The sequence below is a fragment of the Periplaneta americana genome, chromosome 17 (genome assembly GCF_040183065.1).
Source record: "Periplaneta americana isolate PAMFEO1 chromosome 17, P.americana_PAMFEO1_priV1, whole genome shotgun sequence".
Lineage (NCBI taxonomy): Eukaryota > Metazoa > Arthropoda > Insecta > Blattodea > Blattidae > Periplaneta > Periplaneta americana.
Window position 1 is genome coordinate 4685661 of NC_091133.1, and position 26630 is coordinate 4712290.

The 26630-nt window shown below is 37.3% G+C and overlaps 1 protein-coding gene across 2 annotated transcripts in view; it reads right to left on the reverse strand.

Annotated features, from left to right (window-relative positions):
- Positions 1–26630, reverse strand: part of LOC138692713 (zinc finger protein ZFP2-like) — a 46176-nt gene that overhangs the window by 12025 nt on the left and 7521 nt on the right. The window contains exons 2-4 of one of the 2 annotated variants that reach the window (XM_069815879.1): positions 19229–19326; positions 10296–10418; positions 6412–6494 (exon numbers count right to left, since the gene is read on the reverse strand). In XM_069815879.1, the coding sequence (XP_069671980.1) occupies positions 6412–6494; positions 10296–10418; positions 19229–19321 (299 nt within the window). In that variant the 5' untranslated portion in view covers positions 19322–19326. Of the gene's footprint in view, positions 1–6411; positions 6495–10295; positions 10419–19228; positions 19327–26630 lie in introns of those variants that run through there. The other variant, XM_069815880.1, reaches the window with a different exon arrangement.

Below are 26630 nucleotides of genomic sequence, written 5' to 3' on the forward strand. Positions count from 1 at the left end.
CGTATCCGGACGACTTGAGTTCGACGTGCAGTGAACTTGAGTGAGTCCGTAACTGTGGCAGTATCCAGGCGAGTGCAACGTATCCGGAGGACTTGAGTTCGACGTGCAGTGAACTTGAGTGAGTCCGTAACTGTGGCAGTATCCAGGCGAGTGCAACGTATCCGGAGGACTTGAGTTCGACGTGCAGTGAACTTGAGTGAGTCCGTAACTGTGGCAGTATCCAGTCGAGTGCAACGTATCTGGAGGACTTGAGTTCGACGTGCAGTGAACTTGAGTGAGTCCGTAACTGTGGCAGTATCCAGGCGAGTGCAACATATCTGGAGGACTTGAGTTCGACGTGCAGTGAACTTGAGTGAGTCCGTAACTGTGGCAGTATCCAGGCGAGTGCAACGTATCTGGAGGACTTGAGTTCGACGTGCAGTGAACATGAGTGAGTCCGTAACTGTGGCAGTATCCAGGCGAGTGCAACGTATCCGGAGGACTTGAGTTCGACGTGCAGTGAACTTGAGTGAGTCCGTAACTGTGGCAGTATCCAGGCGAGTGCAACGTATCCGGAGGACTTGAGTTCGACGTGCAGTGAACTTGAGTGAGTCCGTAACTGTGGCAGTATCCAGGCGAGTGCAACGTATCCGGAGGACTTGAGGTCGACGTGCAGTGAATATGAGTGAGTCCGTAACTGTGGCAGTATCCAGGCGAGTGCAACGTATCCGGAGGACTTGAGTCCGACGTGCAGTGAACTTGAGTGAGTCCGTAACTGTAGCAGTATCCAGGCGAGTGCAACGTATCTGGAGGACTTGAGTTCGACGTGCAGTGAACATGAGTGAGTCCGTAACTGTGGCAGTATCCAGGCGAGTGCAACGTATCCGGACGACTTGAGTTCGACGTGCAGTGAACTTGAGTGAGTCCGTAACTGTGGCAGTATCCAGGCGAGTGCAACGTATCTGGAGGACTTGAGTTCGACGTGCAGTGAACTTGAGTGAGTCCGTAACTGTGGCAGTATCCAGGCGAGTGCAACGTATCCGGAGGACTTGAGTTCGACGTGCAGTGAACTTGAGTGAGTCCGTAACTGTGGCAGTATCCAGTCGAGTGCAACGTATCTGGAGGACTTGAGTTCGACGTGCAGTGAATATGAGTGAGTCCGTAACTGTGGCAGTATCCAGGCGAGTGCAACGTATCTGGAGGACTTGAGTTCGACGTGCAGTGAACATGAGTGAGTCCGTAACTGTGGCAGTATCCAGGCGATTGCAACGTATCTGGAGGACTTGAGTTCGACGTGCAGTGAACATGAGTGAGTCCGTAACTGTGGCAGTATCCAGGCGAGTGCAACGTATCCGGAGGACTTGAGTTCGACGTGCAATGAACATGAGTGAGTCCGTAACTGTGGCAGTATCCAGGCGAGTGCAACGTATCCGGAGGACTTGAGGTCGACGTGCAGTGAACTTGAGTGAGCCCATAACTGCGGCACCGTCCATGCGAAGGCGACGCGTCCGAAAGACCTGAGTTCGATGTGGAGTGAACTTGAACATTGAGCTAGAAGAACTAACCAGGGGAAGCGCACTGTGAACTGAGAACTGACGGTTTTGTTAGAGATTTGTGAACCTTAATTGAAATTAGGAGTACATTGTTCTTCTCAATAATACATGTGTATTGTCATTGTCGTCGTGTGGAGTGCAATAACGACTATTGTGTTGCTGTGTTGAGTGGAGTATCCATTGTTGTACGGTAAATTATTAAGAATAAAAGTCACATTCTTGACAGGTGTGATGGGTAGAAGTAGATTAAAAGTTACAATATTTTATTTCTCATATGACCATGACTTCGAAATCGCGAATTTTCATAGGTTACATATGATCATGGCAGACTTTGTTTTGTTTGGCTTGAGGAAACAATGATAGGCAAACATGTAAAAGGCATCAATTTTAAGAACATCTAGAAGTTCTTAGTTCTAGATATTCTTTCTAAATACATTACGCTGCCATATCGTAATTAAAAACAAAACGACAGATGGAACGTTTAATAAAAGAAGAGATCTGGGTAACATATGAAACAGAATAAAATAGTTTTCCAAATATAAATAGGATGAATGTAGAGCAGTTTAATTGAAAGTTCAAAAGGAAATATAAGCGGAATTTGGGGACGACAAGGTGGACAGCTTCAGAATTGATGCCACAATTATATATAAAGTATTCCCAGCACAGTTGATAACGAAGGTTGGTGTAACCGGCCTTATGAGTTGTTTGGAGTGAAGTGCAGATGCAGACCGCAGCGACACCGGGACACCATGCCCAGTCCAGGCCCTACTAATGACAGACGAACAGTTGAGGTATCAGTTACCACAGGTACACCTAGAAGAGCACTTCGACCAAGGATACCTCACCACTGATGATGTCTGCCGCAGTAGCAGATGAAAAGTCTGGTAGTAACAACACCAGTAGACCACGGCATCTTAGCACAAAAATTTGGGTAATTATGCATAACAACTACAGAAGCGATTTTAAATTTTATTCTTTCACAAAACCCTACATTTTTACCCCCTTTTTCAAAAACACTTGATAACAAAAGTAGGAAAACAACGTAAACTGCAAAAACTTAATGTAATATTTTTTTTATCAAAAACATTAATTTTCACTCCTTGTCAAGAGGACAAATATAAGCAGCAATAATCTAAACTAACCTAACCAAAATAGCCACGCAAAGACTGAATCAATTTCACAAATTCGTTAAACAATGTCAAACATGATGAACCTTACCTTAATAATTCGTAGGATACAGGGCTGCAGCTGCTCTAAAGAATGCACACATTCTCTCTTCCATTAGATATTTACACTTAAAGATATATTCTCCCAAATATCCAATGACGCAACCAAACGAAAAACGTCCACAACACTAAGTTTACTACGTGCCAGAAAGGTACCAGAACGACCAACTTTCCTCCGTTTCGCATACTTCCGGTATAATCTCCCGCAACGGAAGTTCAAATCCGTCTTACTTACTCTCAACTCATGGCAACACACTCCGAAAATCATGCAATCCTTAATAATACCGTGATTAACGAAATAGTCTACAATATCCTCCTCTCTCAACTCTATACAGACAAAAAACGAAATTCTACATCCATTACAACTCACGGCGATAGACCACCTACAAGAGAAGAATAATACACGCACTAACCACAACCATACTGGAAGACACATCACCCAATAAGAACACACAACACTTCAGCCAATCAAATCACAATACATTAAAAGTTATGCACTCACAACGTAGTCTTCTAAACACGAGAAAAAAAACCAAGTTCAATTCTACTTCATATTTAAAAAAATCTACTCTACCTCAACCGTAAGTGACCTACGCATAATATACACATACTAATAAACGAAATTCAATACTAAACATTACCAGACCACCAAAAATAACAAAATCGCTTCTGTAGTTGTTCTGCATAATTACCAAAATTTGTATCACAACTTAACTTTATGTCATGAAATTTCCACAGATTTTTGTATGTTTTAAGTACCACTTGGAGGAATTTTAGTTCATCACAAAATGGGGCCTTTAATTATTACATATCACGAAATAAGTAGATTTCTATATGAATCGTAGTGCACCAAACATTATTTTGATATAATTAAAAAGGAAGAAAATTTCAAAGAAAATATAGGTGGCTTGCATTTTTGCCAGTCAGTGTATACTTCAACCTTGCGAAAAACTATATACATATATAGTTTATCATACCATCAGATATAATTATACGTAAATAACCACATTCATACACTATAATTGGTATTCTACATGCGCCAACTCCCCACAACCATTCCGAACGCACTAACAATTTTGAAAATTCATGTGAAATATTTATTCGTATATAAAAAAGAAAAATATAGCGAGAAAGGAGGAAAAGAAGCGACAGGAAAGACTGCAAGACAAACGGAGTGATGTAATGGGTACTACTAAAGCGAAGGTGTCTGACTTTATTTATAAACTGTTTCGATTGAGTACATGTTTTATGTAATAGGTATTTAAAAAAGCTACGTAAAGCAGCTATATCGACAAAAAAGCATATTATTTCGGGATTATATTCTATATTTAATAGAGTTAAAGGGTTTGGTTTAATTTGTAAGTTTTCTTTTAAATTCGGGATATTGATTTTCTGTTTTAATTCTTGAACAATGGATATGAAACTTTTTTATTTCATATTGAAGTGAAAAATGGCAAGTTGTAGCCGATTTAAGTGAACACCATATTTTAACGTTTTGGTGGCTACTTCATTCACACACAACCTCCAGAATGTCTGGAGGACCACACCTGCTGTTGGTCGACGGGTACATTGGGCCTAGCTGGGAGATGTTGTTGATCACCAGCTTTCCCTTCTTAAGCCACTGGATGACGATTTTAGTGCCATAGCAGGTCAGCACTAGGAACAGAAAAGTAGAAAGAGGAGGAAGGAAAGGGAAATGAACCCCTAGGCCTCGAATGCTATAATGCCGTCGGGGTCGAAGGAAGTAAGAGTTCAGTCAGACGACTGGATAGGAAAGGGTAAAGAGGGAATTAGGTATTGAATAGAGGAAAATTATACCAAATTCAGACATTAACTCATCAAGCTGACCAGTGCTAATGGATGAGTAGCCCCTCCCTTTAGTTCAGCTTGTAAAATTATGCTTACTAACAGCTGCACCATGGGAAGGTAGGGATGGGACATTGGGTATTTTCCAGGTTGGTTCCTTAAAGCCTTCAATGGGAAGGATTAATGGCTCTCCCCCCTGTATCCGACAGATACCCTTTTGCAGCCAAATATAATCTAAATTTAACAGAAGAAATACTGAAATCAGAAGTAAACACCGAAATACTGAAACAATTGTCTTTAGAGACAATTAATATTAGGTATCCTTCACAAAACTGGCTTCATTTATACACCGAAGGATCCTTGATCTCCAGAGAACAAGGTGCCGGTGCAGGTGTTACGTGCTGTCTCTTCTCACTTTATAGATCTCTTGGATATGGAACAACAAGTTTTGATGGTGAAATCATTGCAATAAGGGAAAGTCTCAGGAATCTTCTATGCCACATCAATAAATTTAGTCGACCTGGTTGGCAAGTTGGTATAGCGCTGGCCTTCTATGCCCAAGGTTGCGGGTTCGATCCCGGGCCAGGTCGATGGCATTTAAGTGTGCTTACATGCGACAGGCTCATGTCAGTAGATTTACTGGCATGTAAAAGAACTCCTGCGGGACAAAATTCCGGCACATCCGGCGACGCTGATATAACCTCTGCAGTTGCGAGCGTCGTTAAATAAAACATATTTATTATCAATAAATTTAGGAATGCAGTTATATTGTCAGACTCCAAAGCAGCTATTCCATCAATAGTCTCTAAACACACACCTTCATCTCAAACAGCAGAATATAAATAAAAAGCTCTCTCAATTAATATCACTTAATAAAAGAATTGTATTCCAATGGATACCATCCCATTGTGGAATCCTGGGAAATGAGGATGCGGACGCTTTAGCAAAGAAGAGCAGCACTGCTACTTACAGACCTATTACTAAATCTACGTATTACTCTGTGAAAAGATTTATTAAATCTACATACTTAGACTTCCACAAACAAAATTTGATAACACAATTCCAAGGGAAAAAATGGAACTCTCTGCATCAAAATCCACAGTTAATTCCCGATTTACCACGAAAATCGTCTGTAGCTGCATTTAGATTGGCAACAGGCCATGATTGTTTGGCCAAACATCTGCATAGAATTGGAATATATCAGTTCCCTAACTGTCCATTGTGCAACTCAAACCAAGAAATGGATTCGGAACACCTCAAAATCTGTGCTTCTGTGGTCATGATAATATCTTCGAAAAATATTGGAGTGCAAGAGGTCAAATGACGTTATTGCCAAACGCCTGGCATTAGAAAACAACAACAACAACATATTATTTCGGGAATCGGAATTTAAAACTTTCAACATTTTTGAGTTATATAGACTTAATTTGGATCTCGGAAATGTAGAAAGAATGTACTTGACAAAAAGCCCTAATACCAATGCTAGAACGACAACAATTCTCTCCTAACTAAGGCTGTCACTATCTCTTTCTGGCTGGAGGCTTTGTGGACTAGAGATATTCATACACAAAAGTAGGAGGAATAAATCCTAAATTATATTACAAAATATGATGACTTGTAGGCTTAGAAAACTGTTTTCTTATCATCTCTCTTCATATTATGAATGATATAAAATAAACTCTCTAGCACTTATTGCCCTCATAATTCCTTTCATGATTTCCGAGATCATTCTTATTACAGCACAAACCATTCGATGCCGTAACAGATTGCTAATTAGCGTCATATGTGACAATTTTAATGAAGCAATGAAAGAAATCACCATGTGAACACTCGCACACCACACTCACCTATCAGGCAAAATCTCATTCTCTTCTGCAGCAACTTCCAGGCCCAACTCGTCCTTCACTGTATCCGAATCACACAAGTCTTCCTAAAAATAAAGAGAGAATAGAACTGAGAGATTGGGCAAGTTTACCTGAAGAGTGCATCGATTCTTCATGACATAGGTCTGCACTTAAATCCCTCTGAGGCCAAGTAGCAAAAAGCACTCTTTGGAGTTCTTATTTCAAACGTTTGTTACGTTTACAATACACTAAGAATTGAATTATTATTGTAATAAAAACAAATATAAAAAATAATAATAATAATAAATTTAGACCGTACACATCCCGTAAGGGCAAGGGCCTCCTGTTGTCACAGGGAATTGCTCATAAGTAGGCTCATAAGGTGAGCGAGTCCTTGGGAGCTTGGTCATATTACTGATATTTCTTCGTTTCACTGTTCCTGACAAATAAGAAAATCTAACTCAACTCCAACATGTCTAAGGATGTTATTGTGTGCACAAAATTTAACATTAAACCATGAAGGAAGTGAAATGGAAAATGAAGAATTAGAAGAGATAATGAGCAAGAAGAAAACAGGAATGAGAGCGAGAGGAATGAGACAAAGGGTGAAAGTGAGGGGTAATATGTGAGAGAAGAGAAGAGGAAACGAATAAACCAGGTAGGGAAAAGTAGGAAAATTAACTAAAGTGGATGTCAGTGATACAAACAAACCACTTTGGAAGTAGCTTTGAAGAAGAGTAAGAAAAAGTGAGTGCAAGCAGGTCTGCTTGACAAAAGTGACAGGATAAATACAGAGGAGAAAGTGACAAGTGAGAGAGAAGTCCAACTAGAGGAGTCAGAGGAACAATGGACAATGAACCAAAGTAGGTAAGTATACAATATTAGTCAAGGATGGCCGACACGTTAAGTCATCAGTAAACAGGTACATATAACATATTTTGTCTTAATGCCCACCAGAATAAAATGGTGTCTATGACACAAAAGGAACTTGTGATATGAAGAATGTGTGGCACACTCTCTGACTAATGGCACATGCTGTAGTGAATGGATTTACAGCAACAGCAGCTAGAGCACTAACTTCACCATCTAAATCAGTCAATATTTAATTTAAAAAATGGTCGCAAAGTGCTTACATTCATTATGCTTTCTGATGGAAGAGGTTCGCAAAGGATTGTCAAGATGGTTGACATCTTTCAGGATATTTCTTAGCACATAAATTACTACAGCATACTGTATTTTTCCTATATTCACCACACAATGGGATCATAGAAGCTTCTTCAGTATTTTTAAATAGCCCCTCCATGTAAAATACACAACTTGACTTTCCTCTACGAAATACTACACAGCAAGACTCGATGGCTACATGTTATCCTTCAGCAAGAAAACAACTACATTAGCACGAGTCTAAATAAATTATCAAACAGAATGCTGCATAGGGCAAACAGCAGACTCACAATTTGGACATTATTTTGGCCTGGCTCCTCGAGGGACAGGCTGGTGGGATCCTTACATTTAGGCTTCTTTGGTTCATTGTGCGTGCTACAACTACGATGATTGCCCAGTCCGAAAGACAATATGCATGGCATTAATGAATCCGATGCCAACAAGTGGGCCACTCGGCCTCAGCCCTGACAGAGCCAGGGCCCATCTTCAGACGAATACTTCATAAGCCCTAGAGCCAGGGCAGCAAGACATTCCTCTATCAGCATCGGAGGTCTGTACTAAATCTAAGACATCTTCCCACCCTAATTTTAATTGTTTCAAACGAGAGCTGAAATGATGAGAAGATATATTTCAATGCCGTGCATGTATGTTTAAACAGTTCTTGTTAAGAAACGTACAAAAATCAAATAAATTACTTCAATAAGTACGTTACTGATTAACTATAAGAAACAATTAAGAATTAAATGTAATTATAAAAATTTAGGGGACACCAGAGGCGTACACTGGTTAAAGGGTTTGGGCTACCGCTGACCCTATTATTACACAAAATATATCTAACAATTACTTTAATTTTAATTACTATGGTAAAACTAATAATACAAAATTATTACATTATGTTATATTATAAACTTTTTCTTTTGTAATTTCCTTGGGCTACCGCCGGTAGCCCCGGTAGCCCGCAAAATACGCCCCTGGGGGACACCAAGGTTGGAACCACTTTAAATGTGGCAATGTTTCAATGATACAATGAGGGCGAAAACGGCATTGGAGAACTTGGCGGAATTATCTACAGCCTACCAGCACAGATGAACGGCTATCTAAAAGAACAGTTACAACACAAATTAAAAGTATCGTAAATAAAAACTATTGTAATTGAAACACATCTTCCTATAATTCTCACAAACTTTGTGTCTGCTAAATGTATGAGCCTAAATCTAGCCTTTAATTTTGTGGAAAAAGCATATGGGCTATTCCATCTCAAATCGACCGAAATATAGAGAAAATTGACCCTGCAATTTCTAAATACAATGAAACTCTTTCTGTCCGTTAACAACTGCGATACCATGCTTTGTGCGAAGTTTGAGGCATCAGAACTTCATAGTGTTTAAATTTAAAATATTTAAATTTATCGTATTTTCATAAAATGAGCAACTTTAAACTGTTGTGGCTCCGAAACCCTTTCGCCCAGTGATCAAAATCATGGTTTATTTTGATGCTGAAAAGTTAAAGTTTATATTGACATGTAAACAGTTTTTCTTACTTTTTATGGAAATGGAGAAATTTAGATTTTTCTTCATTAAGACGCCTTTGCCCACGAAAAAATTATTATTATTAAATTATATGGTTAGATTCTGCATTGAAAGCACAAATAAACACATATTTTTTACTGGTGCACCGTTGATAAGAAAATATTGAAAATATCAAATAAAGAAAATAAATAGTACGCACATGAACTAACCAGCTGACTGTGAGGTGGGAGCTAGCCTAGGCAAGCAAGGTCAGAAGACATAAACATGTGATGTTTCGTCTAGTAGCGCATAGCTGGACTAGCTTTATCACAAGTTTTCATAAACACAGGAATAAAATGACGCCCAACGCTCGCTTATCTTCAGCTCTCGGCCAGTTCGTGCGGTACTGCGCCTTTCAAGTCTAGGCGTGTGAATATAATTTATTTAATACCCTCGAAACTTATTGCCGAGCCACTAAGCAAACAATGCCGAATCCCTCTTAATAATGCAAGGTTTTTTCTCAATATTTTTTAAATTTTTACAAAGGGCCAAAAAGCCTAAAAGTAAGTAAAATCAGATTATCTGTCTCTCTGTATACAATAAAAATAAGGATTACTTCTTAACATAATCTACCAAATGTCAGCTTCAAAATGAGCTCCTATTCAATGTTCTGCTGTAAATGGTTCCAGACTTCTGAGCACTGAAAGAGGCTTGTTTTTATAAAATACGCTAAATTTGTCGCTCAATAGTACGAAAACTGTTTGATTTTCGATAGTATATTTTTGAAAATGCACTCTCCTCAGCACCTTGTATAAATAGGGAAAAAATTAGAGTATTAAAAAATGCGAGGTTTTTTACTGATCGATTTCATATGGAATAGCCCATATAGACAATATCAATCATTAAGCTATATTCAAGATAGCAATATTAGGTACCTCATTCAACAATGTAACCTCGCGTATCTTGCCAAAGATAACTGTATTATCACTGAAAGAATTTCCTTCAAAACTCAAACAAAATAGCCACATCGCATTTTAAATTCAAGCTATTCTCCAACAAAGAAATAAGCAATAAAAACATGCAGACAGTTTTAAAACCGTCCCAGTGCATACCAAAATTCCGTCAAAATAGTTGTACTGAGAAGGATTCTGTGACGAACAAAATACAAGTTAAACACTGGAAAGAAAAGCCAGAACACCAATGAGCTCCACTCACCTCGGCTTCATACTTCACCATGGGGAGATCTTCAAATTTTATCTCTGGATTGATATCCTCGTAGCTCTCGTCCACGCATTCCTCCTTTATCCTAGTCACGTGCAGATCCAATAAATTCCCTTCCTGCAGTACACAGAAGCATTCTGACTGAGTAATATATTAAAATGTGACAGAGGCTGATCACAAGTGTTGCACTCAATACTACTTGCAGCACAGGAGAGAAATTATGGAAATAATTGAAGGAAAAATGGATAACAGATTTCAAAAGCAGAGTATGTCAGAGAGACGATAATACTTCACTATGAGGGTGAACAAAATGGAGCCAAGTCTGAAATGGCGTCCAGTTCACATTACACCTATGTAACATAAGATAAAATATTTTCATTACAGTGACTGTAATGTTTTCTTATTCAATTTGGATATTTCATTTTGGCAATCAACATTATTTCAAAAGTGAATGTATAAAGAATATTTCGACTAAAAGAATCCTAACACATGCTATTGGCACTCAAGTGCAATGCGAGAAAAATGACTAATTTGTGGCACATCATCGCAACATTTAATCAAGGCACAGTGGATGTCATGACAATTAAGTTCGCAAACTTGCCACTGTGCGCTTATGTTGGTGGCACTGTACAAACAGCTCAGTAAGGTATCACAAGCTTAAGTAGACCTACCTAGGTACCATAAGGCTCAAAAAGGTCAAGTTCCAGAAACAAAACAGTGTGCATGCTTCAATTAAACCATGTAAATGTGCTGTATTTTATTCTAATAATAAATTTATATATCTTCTCACCATTCGTGAGCTGCCACAAGGGACAAAGAGTACTTAACCATAGAAATTTTTACAAGTTAATGAAAAACAATTGATTTTGTTTTAACAATGAAATTCGTTACAGGTACATAACTGCAAATATTTTTTTTTTTTGAGATAAGTGAAAATATACCTATTTTTAGAAAGGTAAGTGTTACAAATAAGTAAAGAATGCTACTAAACTTAGTTTGATTTCGAATATAAGTGATTCTTCAGGAGAGCAATTGATCCTTTCAATGCAGCTAAGGTTACAATCGGAATAATAGATGTAGGTATTCCAAGCCTCTTAAACACATCTTTCATGAAGAGAGTAGCGGTACCTCTTGCTCCAACCAGAAGTCTGATTACTTCAAGCTCTTTATAAAATAAAACGAAGGGTTGATTCTAGTTGCATCAGAGCCTCTGAAGAGTGAAATAGCAATAAATTCAATAAATACTAAATCTTTCAAAAAGGAGTATAAATGTTATCGAAACGAAGATGAACGAGAAAGCTATGCAATATGCCAGGTTAAAGTATGAGCCTTTGTAGTGTAGGTGGCTTAAGCATGGGTCTAAACCAGATAGAATTGGTTGCAGTAGCTTCGAATATCCATTAGTCTTCATTTCTTACATTACAAATTTACCATAATAAGTTCTTATAAACACCATTTACACAACTACCAAGTGGCAACTCGCCTGGAAGTCGATTCAGTGTTAAGTAAATAGCACAATCCCTCCCCCTGGCAATACTATTGTCTGTTAATAAAACCATCTGCATTTAGATTTGAATTATAACTTTTAAAAATGTTTAACTACAATATTAAAATACTAGCCGTACCCGTGCGCTCCGCTGCACCTGTTAGAAATAAATATAAAGTAATTACATAATTAAAATAGGACATTTGATCCAGGGAACATTCCTGTTTGATAGAAGGATAAATCGTTTAATATGTTACTTAATTTAAATTGTATTTAAAATATTAAAATGCGATCATTTTGATCCAGAGACCACTCATTTGGAGCAATGACAATTCCATTAACATGTTTCTTAATTGTTATTACCAATTATTTTTGGAAAAGCGAAAATTAACAGAAAAATTTTGGCTACAGATTTATTATTATGTTTATATTATATTATATTATGAAAAAGTGTGTTGATAACGGATGTACTCGGATTAGAAAGTTTTTAATTTGTTGTGGGAGCTCTTGATTCTCAGGAGGAACAACTTTTACAACAGCGCAACATAATCTGCTTGGCTCATTACCCAATTTTTTTGCATTGCAGTTATTGCATATATATTTTATGTATTTTAACAAGATTCAATTGAGCATAGTTAAAATTTCAATTATAAAATAATGGATTGCTAAGCTAACGTACTATTACTGCATACTAAATCAATACACTCTCGTTGTTCGTTAATTCTCTGAGATAAAAATGAATATGTTCATAAACATTAATATAAGAAATACAGGAAATGAATATACAGAATAACCTATCAAGTTTTCTGTGCATAAGAAGCTATTTTAATCTTACCTGTCCTCAATTCACTCACAAGTTACTGTAATAACATTATAGCATTATGTCCATCCAGAGAAACTACACTTTCCAATGATGAAATAATAATTAATTATACAAATCGGTTAATTTAGCTTCTGATATTACTTCATACAAGCACAGAAACATTGTCTGTAGGCTATGTTCCATAGCTTTCGATTGTTGTGTCCAAGGCCCCTTATAGACGAAGTCATTTGTTTTTTATTTCAATACACCGCCTTAGATGGCAGTTATTTTAATTTTAAAACTCATTTATCTCATTAAATATCAGTCCTATCAAAATTTTTCAGAGAATAAAACTTATCAGAAATCATGTTTAAAGAAACTTTTGTTATGTAACATATTTCACAAAAATCAATAATAAGCGAGATATTTCGATTTATTTAATTCAGGCCCCCTTATAACCCCCCTTTTAAATAACGTATTTTGAATGTCATATAGCCTATAATCTAAGTTACAACGAACTTAATTTATATTCCAATTTTTATCGAAATCGGTTCAGCCATTACCGCGTGAAAAGGTAACATACAGACAGACAGACATACAAACAAAAATTTCAAAAAAGCGATTTTCGGTTTCAGGGTGGTTAAATATATATGTTAGGACCAATTATTTTTGGAAAATCGAAAATTGCCAGAAAAATATCGGCTACAGATTTATTATTAGTATAGATGTTACCATTGCAAATAGAGAATTTAGTTCTATTTTTTGTTTTTTAAGAATGGCAATACCGAAGAGATACTGTTTACCATTCGGCAGTTCATAATGGAATTTAGCTTTCTGTATTTTTTTTTTTTTTTTACCTATATTCTTCACAGAGACCGTTGACATTGTTGACAGTCTGTGTCTGTCTCATCATTACTCTTCAGATGGCAGATGAACTAGACAGACAGCAACAGCGTCAACAACTCATTGCTCTCGTTCGCGTAGGTTACTCTGCATTGAGCGCAGCAAAAAAGATTGGAATCCCTTTGATAACTGCTAAGAGATGAGTAAAATTATTTCTTGAAAACAATGAAATTTCAATTCCTGGTCAGCTGCGCATCTTTACAATAGAAGAGGACGCCATCTTAATCAGAGAAGTTGAAAACCACCCTTTTCGAAGTTCCTTTGAACTGAAAGACGTCCAACTTTTTTCCTGCCTCCTCAATAACCGTGAGGAGACGTTTTAGAAAGTGTGGCGTAAGGTGTCGTCGAACTGCGACGAAAGAACATTTGAAAATGGATCATGTCGTGGACCGTCTAGCTTATATTTTTATCCAGCAGGGCTGTGACTGAAGAAATGTAATTTTCTCCAATGAGGTAGCTGTCTCCAGTAGCACTTAAGGTCCTGCCCATGTGTATCGTATGGATGGCCACCGGTACGATGAACGCTTCGTGGGACGACTTCACAGATTGGGTCGTGTGAGCATTGCGTGTTGGGGGTGGATGTCATACATTGGGGCAGGCCTCTAAAATGCATTCACGGTCGGTTTAGGGCAGAAGTATATGAATACATTTTGGCAAATGTAACAATTCCTTCTGTCCGAGAATGATATCCAGACAGAACACTTGTGTTCCAGCAGGACAATCATCCAGTACACACCGCCAATCGCATTCAAAATGGTTTACGAGAAGGCCTGATGTCGACCTGCTCAAATGGCCTCCAAGTCCAACTGATATGAATCCGAATGAAAAGGATCTTACACTCTAATTGGGCAGAACTACCTGTATGAACAGCGACGAATTGTGGGACAGAGTACTAGATACGTGGGAGGAAGTGACCACGAATGTAGACCTATTCCATTATCTTTGGACCCCATGCCGCGCAGAATGAGGGAAGTTGTTGATGCAGATGATTTGTGGACGAAATAACTAGTCCCTACCACAGGCCTTCCTTTTTATATACACTTTGTTCTACTTAAAACACCATTAAAATAAATGGTTATAACAATAAATATATATGCTAAAGAGAAATATATCTAGTCAGGTTTGATAGTGCAGATCTTGCAATTTATGTAACAATTCTTGCCATGGAGAAATAAATAAATAAATAACAGCAAACTAATTCTGTAAAACCAGCCATGTGGACTGTTCAGCAGAAAGTCTCGTGTGTTCCTTGGTTAGCAGAAACAAAGTCTGTGAAGCATGTTCAACGCCGATTTCCGGGGAATATAACATTAAAAACATGATCCTATTCTGACTATAAAAGAATAACAGTCTGGGATGAAAAGTTGAAGCAAACAGGAAGCTTGCTGTCGAGCAGTTGTAAGAATACAAAGAAAACAGTTTCTGAAGAGAACATTGAACTCGTTTGAACCTCCTTTCCAAGAAACCCAAGAAAATCCGAAAAGCTAGTTGGCAACTCCAGATTTCTCGCAGTACTGTTCATAATGTTCTACACAAATGGCTCCGTCTTCGAGCATACAAAATTCGAATCATACAGCAGATCATGCTCGGGGATAAAGATGAGGCTAAATTTTGCTGCGAGTGTTTTGAATAAAATTGACGAAAACAACTCGTACTTAGATCATGTGTGTTTCTCTGACAAGTCAACTTTCCACGTATGAGAAAAAGCCCAGGGAAGTGAGAATCCATCTGTTGTGTATCAACATGAACATGATTGACTCAATGTTAATGTCTGGTGTGATTTATTGAAAGATCGTGTGATAGCTCACTTCTTTTTTCCTCAACCTACAGTGACTGGTTCAACCTATCTACATATGTTGGAGCTGTATGTCGTGCCACAGCTTCCTGCAGGAACCATTTATCAGCAAGATGGCGCTCCTCCTCACTTCGTATTGGAGGTACGCAATTTTTTAATGACAATTTTTTCAGACAGTGGATTGGCAGAGGATCCGAGAAAATCACTTGGCCGCCATGGTTGCCAGATCTATCACCCTTGACTTTTTCTATGGGGATTCGTCAAGGATCAAGAATACAGAACACCAGTGGCTGAAGCTTAGAATCCGCCTTGCGATTCAAAATGTCACTATTGATGTTAATGTTAATGTCGTCGTCTTCCTAACAAGCATTAGGTCAAGTGCCCTGTTACGGTCTCAAACTAGAATTTTCAGTCCATCTCTTCTTCGGACGACCTAGAGATCTTTTGCCATGCAGATGGTAATGAAACAGTGCTTTTGGAATTCTGCATCTATTCATTCGTTCGAGATGACCCTTCCACTGAAGTTGATACTTGATGAACTGCATAATGGGTTCTACTTGAAGTTCTTGCATTATGTCCTCATTTTTTTATGATCCCAGCGAGTATATCCAGCTGTTGCTCTCATGAACCTCATCTCACTTGCTGTTATTCTACTGACATCTTTATTCTTCACAGTCCACGCTTCGCTACCATAGCTTAATACTGGCTGTGCTAAGGTTTTATACAAGCCTATTCTTGTGTTCATTCATTCATTCATTCATTTTATTCCATAGATCTTACATGAGCAATGAAGCTTTAAGATGTGGAACATGTCAACATTTTACAATATTATAATTACAATTTTTACAAATTTTTATAGTTTTACAATTTAGTAATTTTCTACAATTTTTACAATGTTGCACAATTTTTTTTTACATTTTGGCGAGATGTAGTGAGATGAAATGAGGTCCGAGGATTCGCCAAAATATTACCCGGCATTTGCCTTTTCGGTGGGGGAAACCTCGGAAAAACCCAACCTGGTAATCAAATCAAAGGGGGTAATCAAATCAAAGGGGTGTGTCTTTGTACTAGTGAAGGTTTCATGATTTTATTAATGATCCCCATTGTTTTATTATATTTACATATTTTTTTCAGTAATATCTACTTCATCATAAGGTGATAGTGTATAGCCAAGGTAAGTGAAAGTATTTACTTACTATTTTATTATTTTATTATTCAAACAGATTTTACTTGGTACAGGGAATTTCCCACAAAATGACATGATTTTCGTCTTTTCAATATTAATTTCCATGTTATATTTTTCACTGACCTTATTTAAATTGTGTACTGAATATTGTAAATCATCTTCAGTTGATGCTATGAGAACCAGATCATCAGCGAAAAGTAAAGCATCAAGCTGCAAATTTCCACTAATTGGAATAAATCCATGGCGTGTTTGTCGCCAATCTTGAACGATATATATATATATATATATATATATATATATATATATATATATATATATATAATGAACAGAAGTGGTGAAAGGCCACAGCCTTGTCGTACTTAATGTTAATGTTATGTTTTATTTAATGACGCTCGCAACTGCAGAGGTTATATCAGCATTGCCAGATGTGCCGGAATTTTGTCCCGCAAGAGTTCTTTTACATGCCAGTGAATCTACTGACATGAGCATGTCGCATTTAAGCACACGTCACTATTGATATGCTGAGAAATATCTGGAGAGAGGTGGAAAACAGGCTGTACATCTGCCGTGCTACAAATGGTAGGCATGTTGAAGTGTATATAAACGACCTTCCCTCAAGGATAACACAAGCTAAAACCGTTCTCTTTGCAGATGACACCAATATTGTTTTCAATGCTCTTGATAAAAATAATTTACAGGAGAAAATAAATGAAACCTCAAGACAACTAGAACAGTGGTTAGCTAGCAATAGACTAAAACTGAATGTCAGTAAAACCGTTTGTATGTATTTCAGTCAGAAACAACTACATGACTCCATTGAAATACTACTTAATAATACTGGAATAAAGGACGTCGATTGTACAAAATTTTTAGGGATATGGATTGATTCCAACCTCACGTGGGAAAGTCATATTCAATTCTTAACTGATAAACTAAGTCGTTTGTGTTATGCTTTCCGTGTCCTAACCAATATAACTCCCAAGGAACTACTTAGAGCAGTTTACTTTGGCTATGTTCACTCTGTATTATCATATGGGATAATTATCTGGGGGTCATCATCAAAACTTGCACAAGTGTTTAGACTGCAAAAGAGAATATTGAAAATTATAAAGAAAGTACCTATTCGCTCGGATAGTAAAAAAATATTCAAAGAGTTTGATATTTTGCCCCTACCTTGTATTTACATTCTTGAAACAGTCTGTTTCATCCACCAAAATTATGATAGTTTTAAAATAAACTCTGATTATCACAACTACAGCACAAGAACATGCAATAATTTACATTTTAATCATCATAGGTTATCCAAAAGTCTCAATAGCTTATCACATACAGGGATAAGACTTTACAACAAACTCCCTGTTGAAACTAAAGCCCTTAGCTATGCTAGATTTAAAAAGTCAGTGAAACATATTTTACTTTTCCACATGCCTTTTACTGTCAATGAGTATCTTAGTTTAGCACTCCAAATTTAGCTTACAGTAGTTAGTATCTCCTTTTGTGTTTACTGCTCTTCTTTTCTATCTGATTCATGTCTGGGGTGAGACTGCCCAAGAGGATAAGGAAACCAAGAACCTTGTACAAGTAATGGTCTGAAGAAAACTGTGGAGAATTGACTTCATTACTGAATGTATTGATTGTATATTATTTGTATATTATTGTAGATATCTTGTATGTCGGAAAAACATGTATGTAACCGCATATTTATTATGTATTCACTCTGACGATGCCATGAAATCATTGTATTTCCTAAGGCTAATAAATATCTATCTATCTATCTATCTATCTATCTATTGAAATTGCAACTCTTTAGGTACCAGAAAATGTTAACAGTTTAAATTAAATAAGTTTTTCGTTAGAGTTGAGGACTTTCATTCTATTGGTGTTTTAAGCGGGACACAGTGTACATGTTTTTTACATAATTCTGCTTATTTATATTTGATATGCTTCTGATTTTTGAGGAAGCAAATAAACAATTAATTTTGTATATAGGGCAGGTCGTGCCTAATAATAGCCCAAGAATTTTTTATTGGGTTATTTTACGACGCTGTATCAACATCTAGGCTACTTAGCGTCTGAATGAAATGAAGGTGATAATGCTGGTGAAATGAGCCCAGGGTCCAGCACCGAAAGTTACCCAGCATTTGCTCATATTGGGTTGAGGGAAAACCCCGGAAAAAACCTTAACCAGGTAACTTGCCCCGACTGGGATTCGAACTTGGGTCACTTGGTTTCGCGGCCAGACGCGCTGACCATTACTCCCCAGGTGTGGGCATTAGCCCAAGAATGATGGACTATAATATGTTTGCAAAATTTGCATAACCAAATTCCACTAACTCTTGTCATTACAAACCAAACAAAATATAATAAAAAAATCAACTCTGTCAGGAAGCGAACTGACAACCTCTACTTCCGAAATCAGAAACCTTACCCCTAAGCTACAGCACCTCGTAGCACTTGCTGCATTGTAGACGCATTACTATCAAAGAATCAACCAGAACAAACATCACAGAATTGCCTTCGAATGCAGTGCGTTTACTCGTGTGAACCTGACTTAAAAAATTTACATTTAAACTGCCAAGTGTCGGCCCATTCTTTTCCAATCCAATTGTAAGTATAAAATGTTATGTTCATCAGTGAATGATCGGAGGTCAATGCCCAATGCTGTCACTCAACATTGTAGGCACTGCAGCCAAATGAATAAAAATAACAAAATAGGAAGGAGACAGTAGACAAGGAGATAGAAAAACAGTCTTACATCTGTTGAAGGATTTTCCTCTTCTTTAATAGCGTCATCACGTGACTGTACTGCCAGAGGGTCGACCTCGGGTTCCATCTTGATGGCATCCATTACAACTGAAAGAACAGTGTCAGGAAATTACCCGTTTGCTGTTAATATAACCACACGTGTGACCTGCTTACCTTCAATAGGAATCTGTGCGACACAGAAAAGTTCATTGGGCTGCACATAAATTAATTTTGAACTGTAATCATAATTTCAAAGAAAAACTGTTCCGGGGCGGGTATCGATCCCGGGACCCTTCGCTTTGCGCGCGAACGCTCTACCGACTGAGCTACCCCAGGAACTATACACGACACCGTCACAATTTTTCTTTTATATCCACACAACTCAAATGAGCTGACAAGATGCCAGAACTCAACTGTGAGTGCACACAAATACTGTGTGACTTTAAATTGTGGCTTTCTGTTAACGTACCTCCAGTAACGAATGTATTATACAAATCTCGCTTTCAGGTAGTAGCTCCCTGTAAAGCAGGTTTGAACAATTTCAAGGAAAAATTGTTCCGGGGCCGGGTATCGATCCCGGGACCCTTCGCTTAGCGCGCGAACGCTCTTCCGACTGAGCTACCCCAGGAACTATATACGACACCGACACAATTTTTCCTTTATATCCACACAACTCACATGAGCTGACAAGACGCCAGAACTCAACTGTGAGTGCACACAAATACTTGTGCAACTTAAATTGTGGCTTTCTGTTAACGTACCTCCAGTAAAGAATGTATTATACAAATCTGGCTTTCAGGTAGTAGCTCCCTGTAAGGAAAATATTTGGGGCTAAGCGGGATGAAGTTACAGGAGAATGGAGAAAGTTACACAACACAGAACTGCAGGCATTGTATTCTTCACCTGACATAATTACGAACATTAAATCCAGACGTTTGAGATGGGCAGGGCATGTAGCACGTATGGGCGAATCCAGAAATGCATATAGAGTGTTAGTTGGGAGACCGGAGGGAAAAAGACCTTTAGGGAGGCCGAGACGATGGGAAGATAATATTAAAATGGATTTGAGGGAGGTGGGGTATGATGATGGAGACTGGATTAATCTTGCACAGGATAGGGACCGCTGGCGGGCTTATGTGAGGGCGGCAATGAAACTTCGGGTTCCTTAAAAGCCATTTGTAAGTAAGTAAGCTCCCTGTAAGGCAGGTTTCTACAATTTCAAGGAAAAATTGTTCCGGGGCCGGGTATCGATCCCGGGATTTGTATAATACATTCGTTACTGGAGGTACGTTAACAGAAAGCCACAATTTAAGTCACACAGTATTTGTGTGCACTCATAATTGAGTTCTGGCGTCTTGTCAGCCCATTTGAGTTGTGTGGATATAAAAGGAAAAATTGTGACGATGTCGTGTATAGAACCTGGAGTAGCTCAGTCGGTAGAGCGTTCGCGAGCTAAGCGAAGGGTCTCGGGATCGATACCCGGCCCCGGAACAATTTTTCCTTGAAATTGTTCAAACCTGCTTTACAGGGAACTACTATCTGAAAGCCAGATTTGTGTAATCATAATTGTCAAATGCAACAATTAGCCACAAATTTTGTCCATTTCTACTCTTATTGTTATTTCCACAGTTATAAACACATGCACAACATGGCTACCTCTACACAGGGAAGAGTGAACCATTCGAATCCCTGTATTTCCAATGCAGATACTCGTATACTGTTTACAGCTAATGTTTAGGCCATTACGGTAAATACATACACATTGTTTCTCTTACAACATTAATTCTGTCGTATATATTTTAGTAGGCTACATTAAAAAGTCAATTGCATATTATATCGCATTTTTGTTTCACACTGTTGTGAACCCAAAATATCTAAACGTGTTTCCTTCTATTTATCAGGTTGATGCATGTACAGTCGGTGTACCTGGGGATGTGTTTAGATTTAACAGGATATCGTGAGTAAAAATATAATCTTACTTGAGCTTATGAAAATGTTGAGATATATTGGTAAGAAACAACTATATGGTACCTATTGAAAATATCATCGCTCCCATATAGACATACCTAATGCCAAATTTAATGCGGAAAACTTCAATACGATGTATTGTCTGAAAATCTGCCTTTTAAGCCATTGGGAAGTAATAATGACTACCTAGAAACAGAAATATTTTTTCAGGTTGACTACAGGTTGACTGGAAAAGATTAAAAAACGGGCTCTCAAGTGTTGTCGTAATAATTCACCATTAAAATGGGACACACTCACGGACTGGAGAACGCGAATTCGATTATCCGCAATGTTCAAAACATACAGAGGTGAGCCTGCCTGGAGAGAAATAAGAAATAGGTTGCAGCCGCCAAATTACTCTTCAAGGAACGACCACTCATATAAATTGAGGGAAAGAAGATAGAGGACGGACACTGGAAAGTTTTCTTTTCTCAATCGTACTATCAGGGACTCGAATGCTTTACCTGCAGACTTACTAAAGGCTTCACCAATAACCAAAAATGTATTTAAAAATAGGCTTAAGGACTTTACTAATAGACGGTAGTATATTATACACACTATTTAAAGGATGTAATTGATATCTTATTATTTGAAGTGTTCTATCAGTGAGGAAGTGTGTAGTGTCGGTGAAGTCTATTGTGTAAGTGAAGTGTGTTGGTGTCAGTGAAGTGGCTGTGCAAAGTATTTGAACAGTGAAATGGTTAGGGTTAGTCAAATCAGGTAGAATCAGTGCAGTGAGTGAGTTGACAGCGAAATAAGTGTAGTGCCGAAAGGTATTTGTGCAGTTATGAACCTGTCGCACTCGTGGGTCTTAGTTCGAGCTTAGGGTTAAGATACAAATTAGATTTACTTTAAATGTTATTTTAAGTGACCATGCTTCATTTTAATTTAGGATGATCTTTGTTATTATCATTATTGTAATAATATTATTATTATTATTATTATTATTATTATTTTTATTAATTATTGTTTTTTATTAGTTGTGTTTATTATTAATTGTCATTATTGAGTGTGAATAAATACATACATACAAAAGAAGTGCAATAATGCGACTAATTTCTTCATTAATGATGAAAATTCAGCAACTTTCAATATACTTCCAGTGTATAAATTCCTGTAACAGTTCCAAATTTATAAAACAAATTATATGCTCCTCAAATTATTTTGCAACTTACGTTTTACGAAATTATTATACGAAATAGTTTCCTTTTTCTATTAATATAAATGTTGCCTAACTGCTTAATCCTGTTCTATGATTGCATATTATATTTACCCTATTTCCTAAAAATCTCTATCTCTATATATTTAGTTTGAATTGTGGGAGAAAATTTTGTGAAAACTATAATATAACCTGTGAGGTTGTGTGATGTCTCAACGAAAGCTAATAATTTTAATATTTAGGGAAAATCTAAAGGGTTTGTAGTGAAGTTCATAAAAAGCTGTAAATTAAAAAAAAAGATATGTGTGTCTATCACAGCAAAGCGTATACCGTAGTTCATCTTGCAGTTAATTTAGTAGTGTTGTGCAGAGGGCCGTGATTCATGTACTGGCTTTAAATTTAAATGTACTTTATCTTCATTTGAGTTATTAATACAGCTGTGTTAGTTTCTTTGAAGGTCGTGAATGATGTCAGTTATGTGGGGTTTTGTCTATAGGAAAGGCTATTGTTCAAATAATGAAATTTAAAACAATAAAACATCGAGTTTACTTAAAACGATCAGAAATGTAGTTATCGAAGCCTTCTGTACATGCGAGATGTTGACGTCATAATATCATGCTTTTCGAGACCTTGATAATAATGGTTTGTTCATCTTTCAATTGTCACCTATTTTTTCGTGTTTCAATATGCGTGTTTTTTTAATCTGGCGTTACTTAAAAAGTAATAGTGTTGTTACGTTGTGAATTTAGTTCCTCTTTATTAGTTAATTAATAAGAGTGTAGCTGGTCGACCAAGAAAACATGGTAGAACTTTTAGAAATGTAACTGCATCAAGAACTCATACGCGACTATGTAGAATTAATGTTGTTTGTAACAACGTTTCAATAAATGAAATTATGCATGAAGACAGTATTACAAATTACGATGTTGGTCCAATGAACGAAAAATTTACTCTTTGCCAAGCCTTTCATTTTAAGGGAGAGATCTTTAATGGGCATTATAATTCATGCCACAAGATCTAGGCCCGATTGTATAAACCATTTAATCTTAGATCAGAGGTTAAATTGATCCTTGTTTCAGCTGAACTTGGAATTTTATGTTGTATAAAGTCTAATCTGAGATTAATTTGTCTCAAACTAAAGTCAACTTTGACTGAAGAAATTTCTCCGATTAAGTTAGATGATCCAAGTTCAGTTATTTCTTTTCTGTTTGAAATATACGAGTGACAGATTGTGCAAATAAAATATCCATTATTATTAATATTAATAGATATGATAGGTACATTTATATATATATATATATATATATATATATATATATATATATATATATATATATATATATATATATTTCTTTCAATTTCTTGCCTTAATACACAAACAATCTTATATTTTATAAGGCTCTATCGTGTTCAGAAGTATCAAATAACTTAACCTATAATTATATTATGTTTATAACAACCATTAATTATTAATGGATATGATAGGTACATTCATAAATTTTCAATTAACTGTATTACTAAACGAAAATTGTCGTTTTATAAAGCTTTATTATATGTAGCAGTATCAAACACCATAACATGATAACAACTCGGAGAACAGTCAACCTTCTTCTTATTGTCCGCCATTATTGACATTGCACAAAAAACCGGTGTCTCCAATAGAGTGTACGGAAAGTCGCCAAAAAGTAGTTGTAAAGTCGCTAGATTTCTCATTATCAACAAAGAAAGATTAAATTTTGTCACTATGGGGTGCTAAAAAGGTCACTAAATCCCTATTTAAGCAATATAAAAGTTAAAAGAAATTGTTGTTGAAAAAGAGTTAAAGTCGCTAGATTGGCAACACTGAACAAACCTGTCCGCGCATCACGTATTTCACCTGTTTATGCGATGTTGCCAAATCCTTTTCACGTGAACTTAGATTGCATTTGAACCAAGGTAATTTGATCGCAGAAAAGTTTTATACAATAGAAGTGTCTGAACTCGGTTCACTTTTCGATCTTCGATCAAAGTTGATCTTTAGTCAGAGAGTTTTATACAAGTGGGCCCTAATCTCCTTCTCTGAGCCGAGTACAAATAATGAACTCAAGAACTCATGACAAATGATAAAAATTTCATTAACAACATTAGAGAATACAACAGTGCTATAGCATTTACATCATTTTCTGCAAATAAAATTAAAATTCCAGGACTAGGGCAAATCCATAGATAAATATCCGATTTATTGCCTCATGAAAATTTCTTACCATCTTATGGTCAACGTTACATTATAGATTCAGCACTAGCTAATCGCAATAGAGGTGAACATCCCAGAAAATCTTCTCTAAAATTGGAAACATTACAACAATTTTCTAGCATTTTAAGTACCAATCCATATGCAATATCCTATAAAACAGCCAGAAATATAGTACAGCAAGAATTATCTTCCAGTAGGACGCGTTCAGTTGACTTATGTTATGTTGACAACATTACTGAAGACCAGCATCGGTATAATAGACCAAATGCTGATGAGATAGCTGAGGTTTTTATTTCCTTGAATGGTGAACTGCCTTCCTAATTGGTATGTAGTTCCTCACGGTCAACACTGTTATCTACTTATAGCCCACATTGTGACCCAATGATTTACCCATTTGGTGAACCTGGCTGGGGAAAAAGAACTCAAACATATCGGTGTTAGACATCAAAGGACTAAAACTAACTTAACTCTACTTCAGTTCGTTTGTTATAGAATTGCAGTTAGGGAAGATTATTGACACTTACATCAATGAAAAAAACTTTTCCAACAATATTTGGTAGATCAGTACAGTAGAGTTGAAGCACTAAGAGCTATACTTGCGACAAAACCAAAAAAACTTGCAGGTCGAAGAGTTTCAAGGCTACAAGATTTTGTTGTTAATCGTGCTCATCATGATGACATAATGGTGGGAAAGACAGTTATAGTCCGACCATTGGATCTGTGCCCCAGTAAGATATGCGAACTGAACCTTAATTCCTTTTCAGCCTCGGCAATTCATTTCTCTCCCTGTATTCCTATTTCTCTCTTTTCTATCCCTCTCTGCCCCACTACTAAGCAATTTTGAGCCTTCTTGCGGGACAGTTTATTTGCACTTGCAGTCCAGTGTTGTCAACTCAACATGAATACTGTAGCACGGAGTGGTGAAAGAAATATTATTACGCAAGTAATAGCATTTTGCATAAGTCAATCACCGTCATTAGACCTACTTAAATTTAATTATGAATAAGTAATAATTAACCTTACAGTATTATAAGCAATATTCAAGAGACATGACACTGTTTCACGGAAGTTTGGCAACAACCCTATTCGGCAAGGTTCGTGGCCTGCTGTTTGACGTAGTGGGAGAGAAACGGGTGGAATGGGGTGAGTAGAGGCGTTAACTTTTCCAAGAACGACGACAGCGCTGAAGGGGCACAGATTCGATGGTACGACAATATCTTACCCTCCACATTTCAAGGAAGTCCAAGAAATATGCAGCATCATTACTGTATCAAGATGCTATGGCAATAATGAGGAAGTACAGTAAGCCAGATATTTTTCTTTTACATGCACCCCTCAATGGCCTCACATACTTTCTTCCCTAAGACCTGGCAAAGCGCTATGTGACAGACCGGATATGGCTTAACGAGTTTTTGCCAGCAGCAGCGGTGGTGGTGGCAGCAGCAGCGTGCCCACGAACGCACACACACACACACACACACACACACACACACACACACACACACACACACACACAGAGAACATCATTTTTTTGTTCATCATTTTCTGCACGTCAGAATTAAAACAACTTTTTCTGATAGAGTTTCCGGCAGGAATAAAATGAAGATTTTAAACATTTAGGCAGTGTCTGGCAGCTAATTTTTACAGCAACTATACTACAATAGTTCTCCTATTGACTAAATGTAGAATCTTAGTAGCATCTCGTGACACTTTTCTTTTTTAAGTCTTGTGAAGTACTACAATTCCCCGAAATATTTGTCATTGCAGTATGTAGGCTACTTACTTACTTACTTACTGGCTTTGAGGAACCTGGAGGTTCATTGCCACCCTCACATAAGCCCGCCATTGGTCCCTATCCTAAGCAAGATTAATCCATTCTATATCAACATATCCCACCTCCCACAAATCCATTATAATATTATCTTCCCATCTACGTCGCAGCCTCCCTAAAGGCCTTTTTCCCTCCGGCCTCCCAACTAACACTCTATATGCATTTCTGGATTCGCCCATACG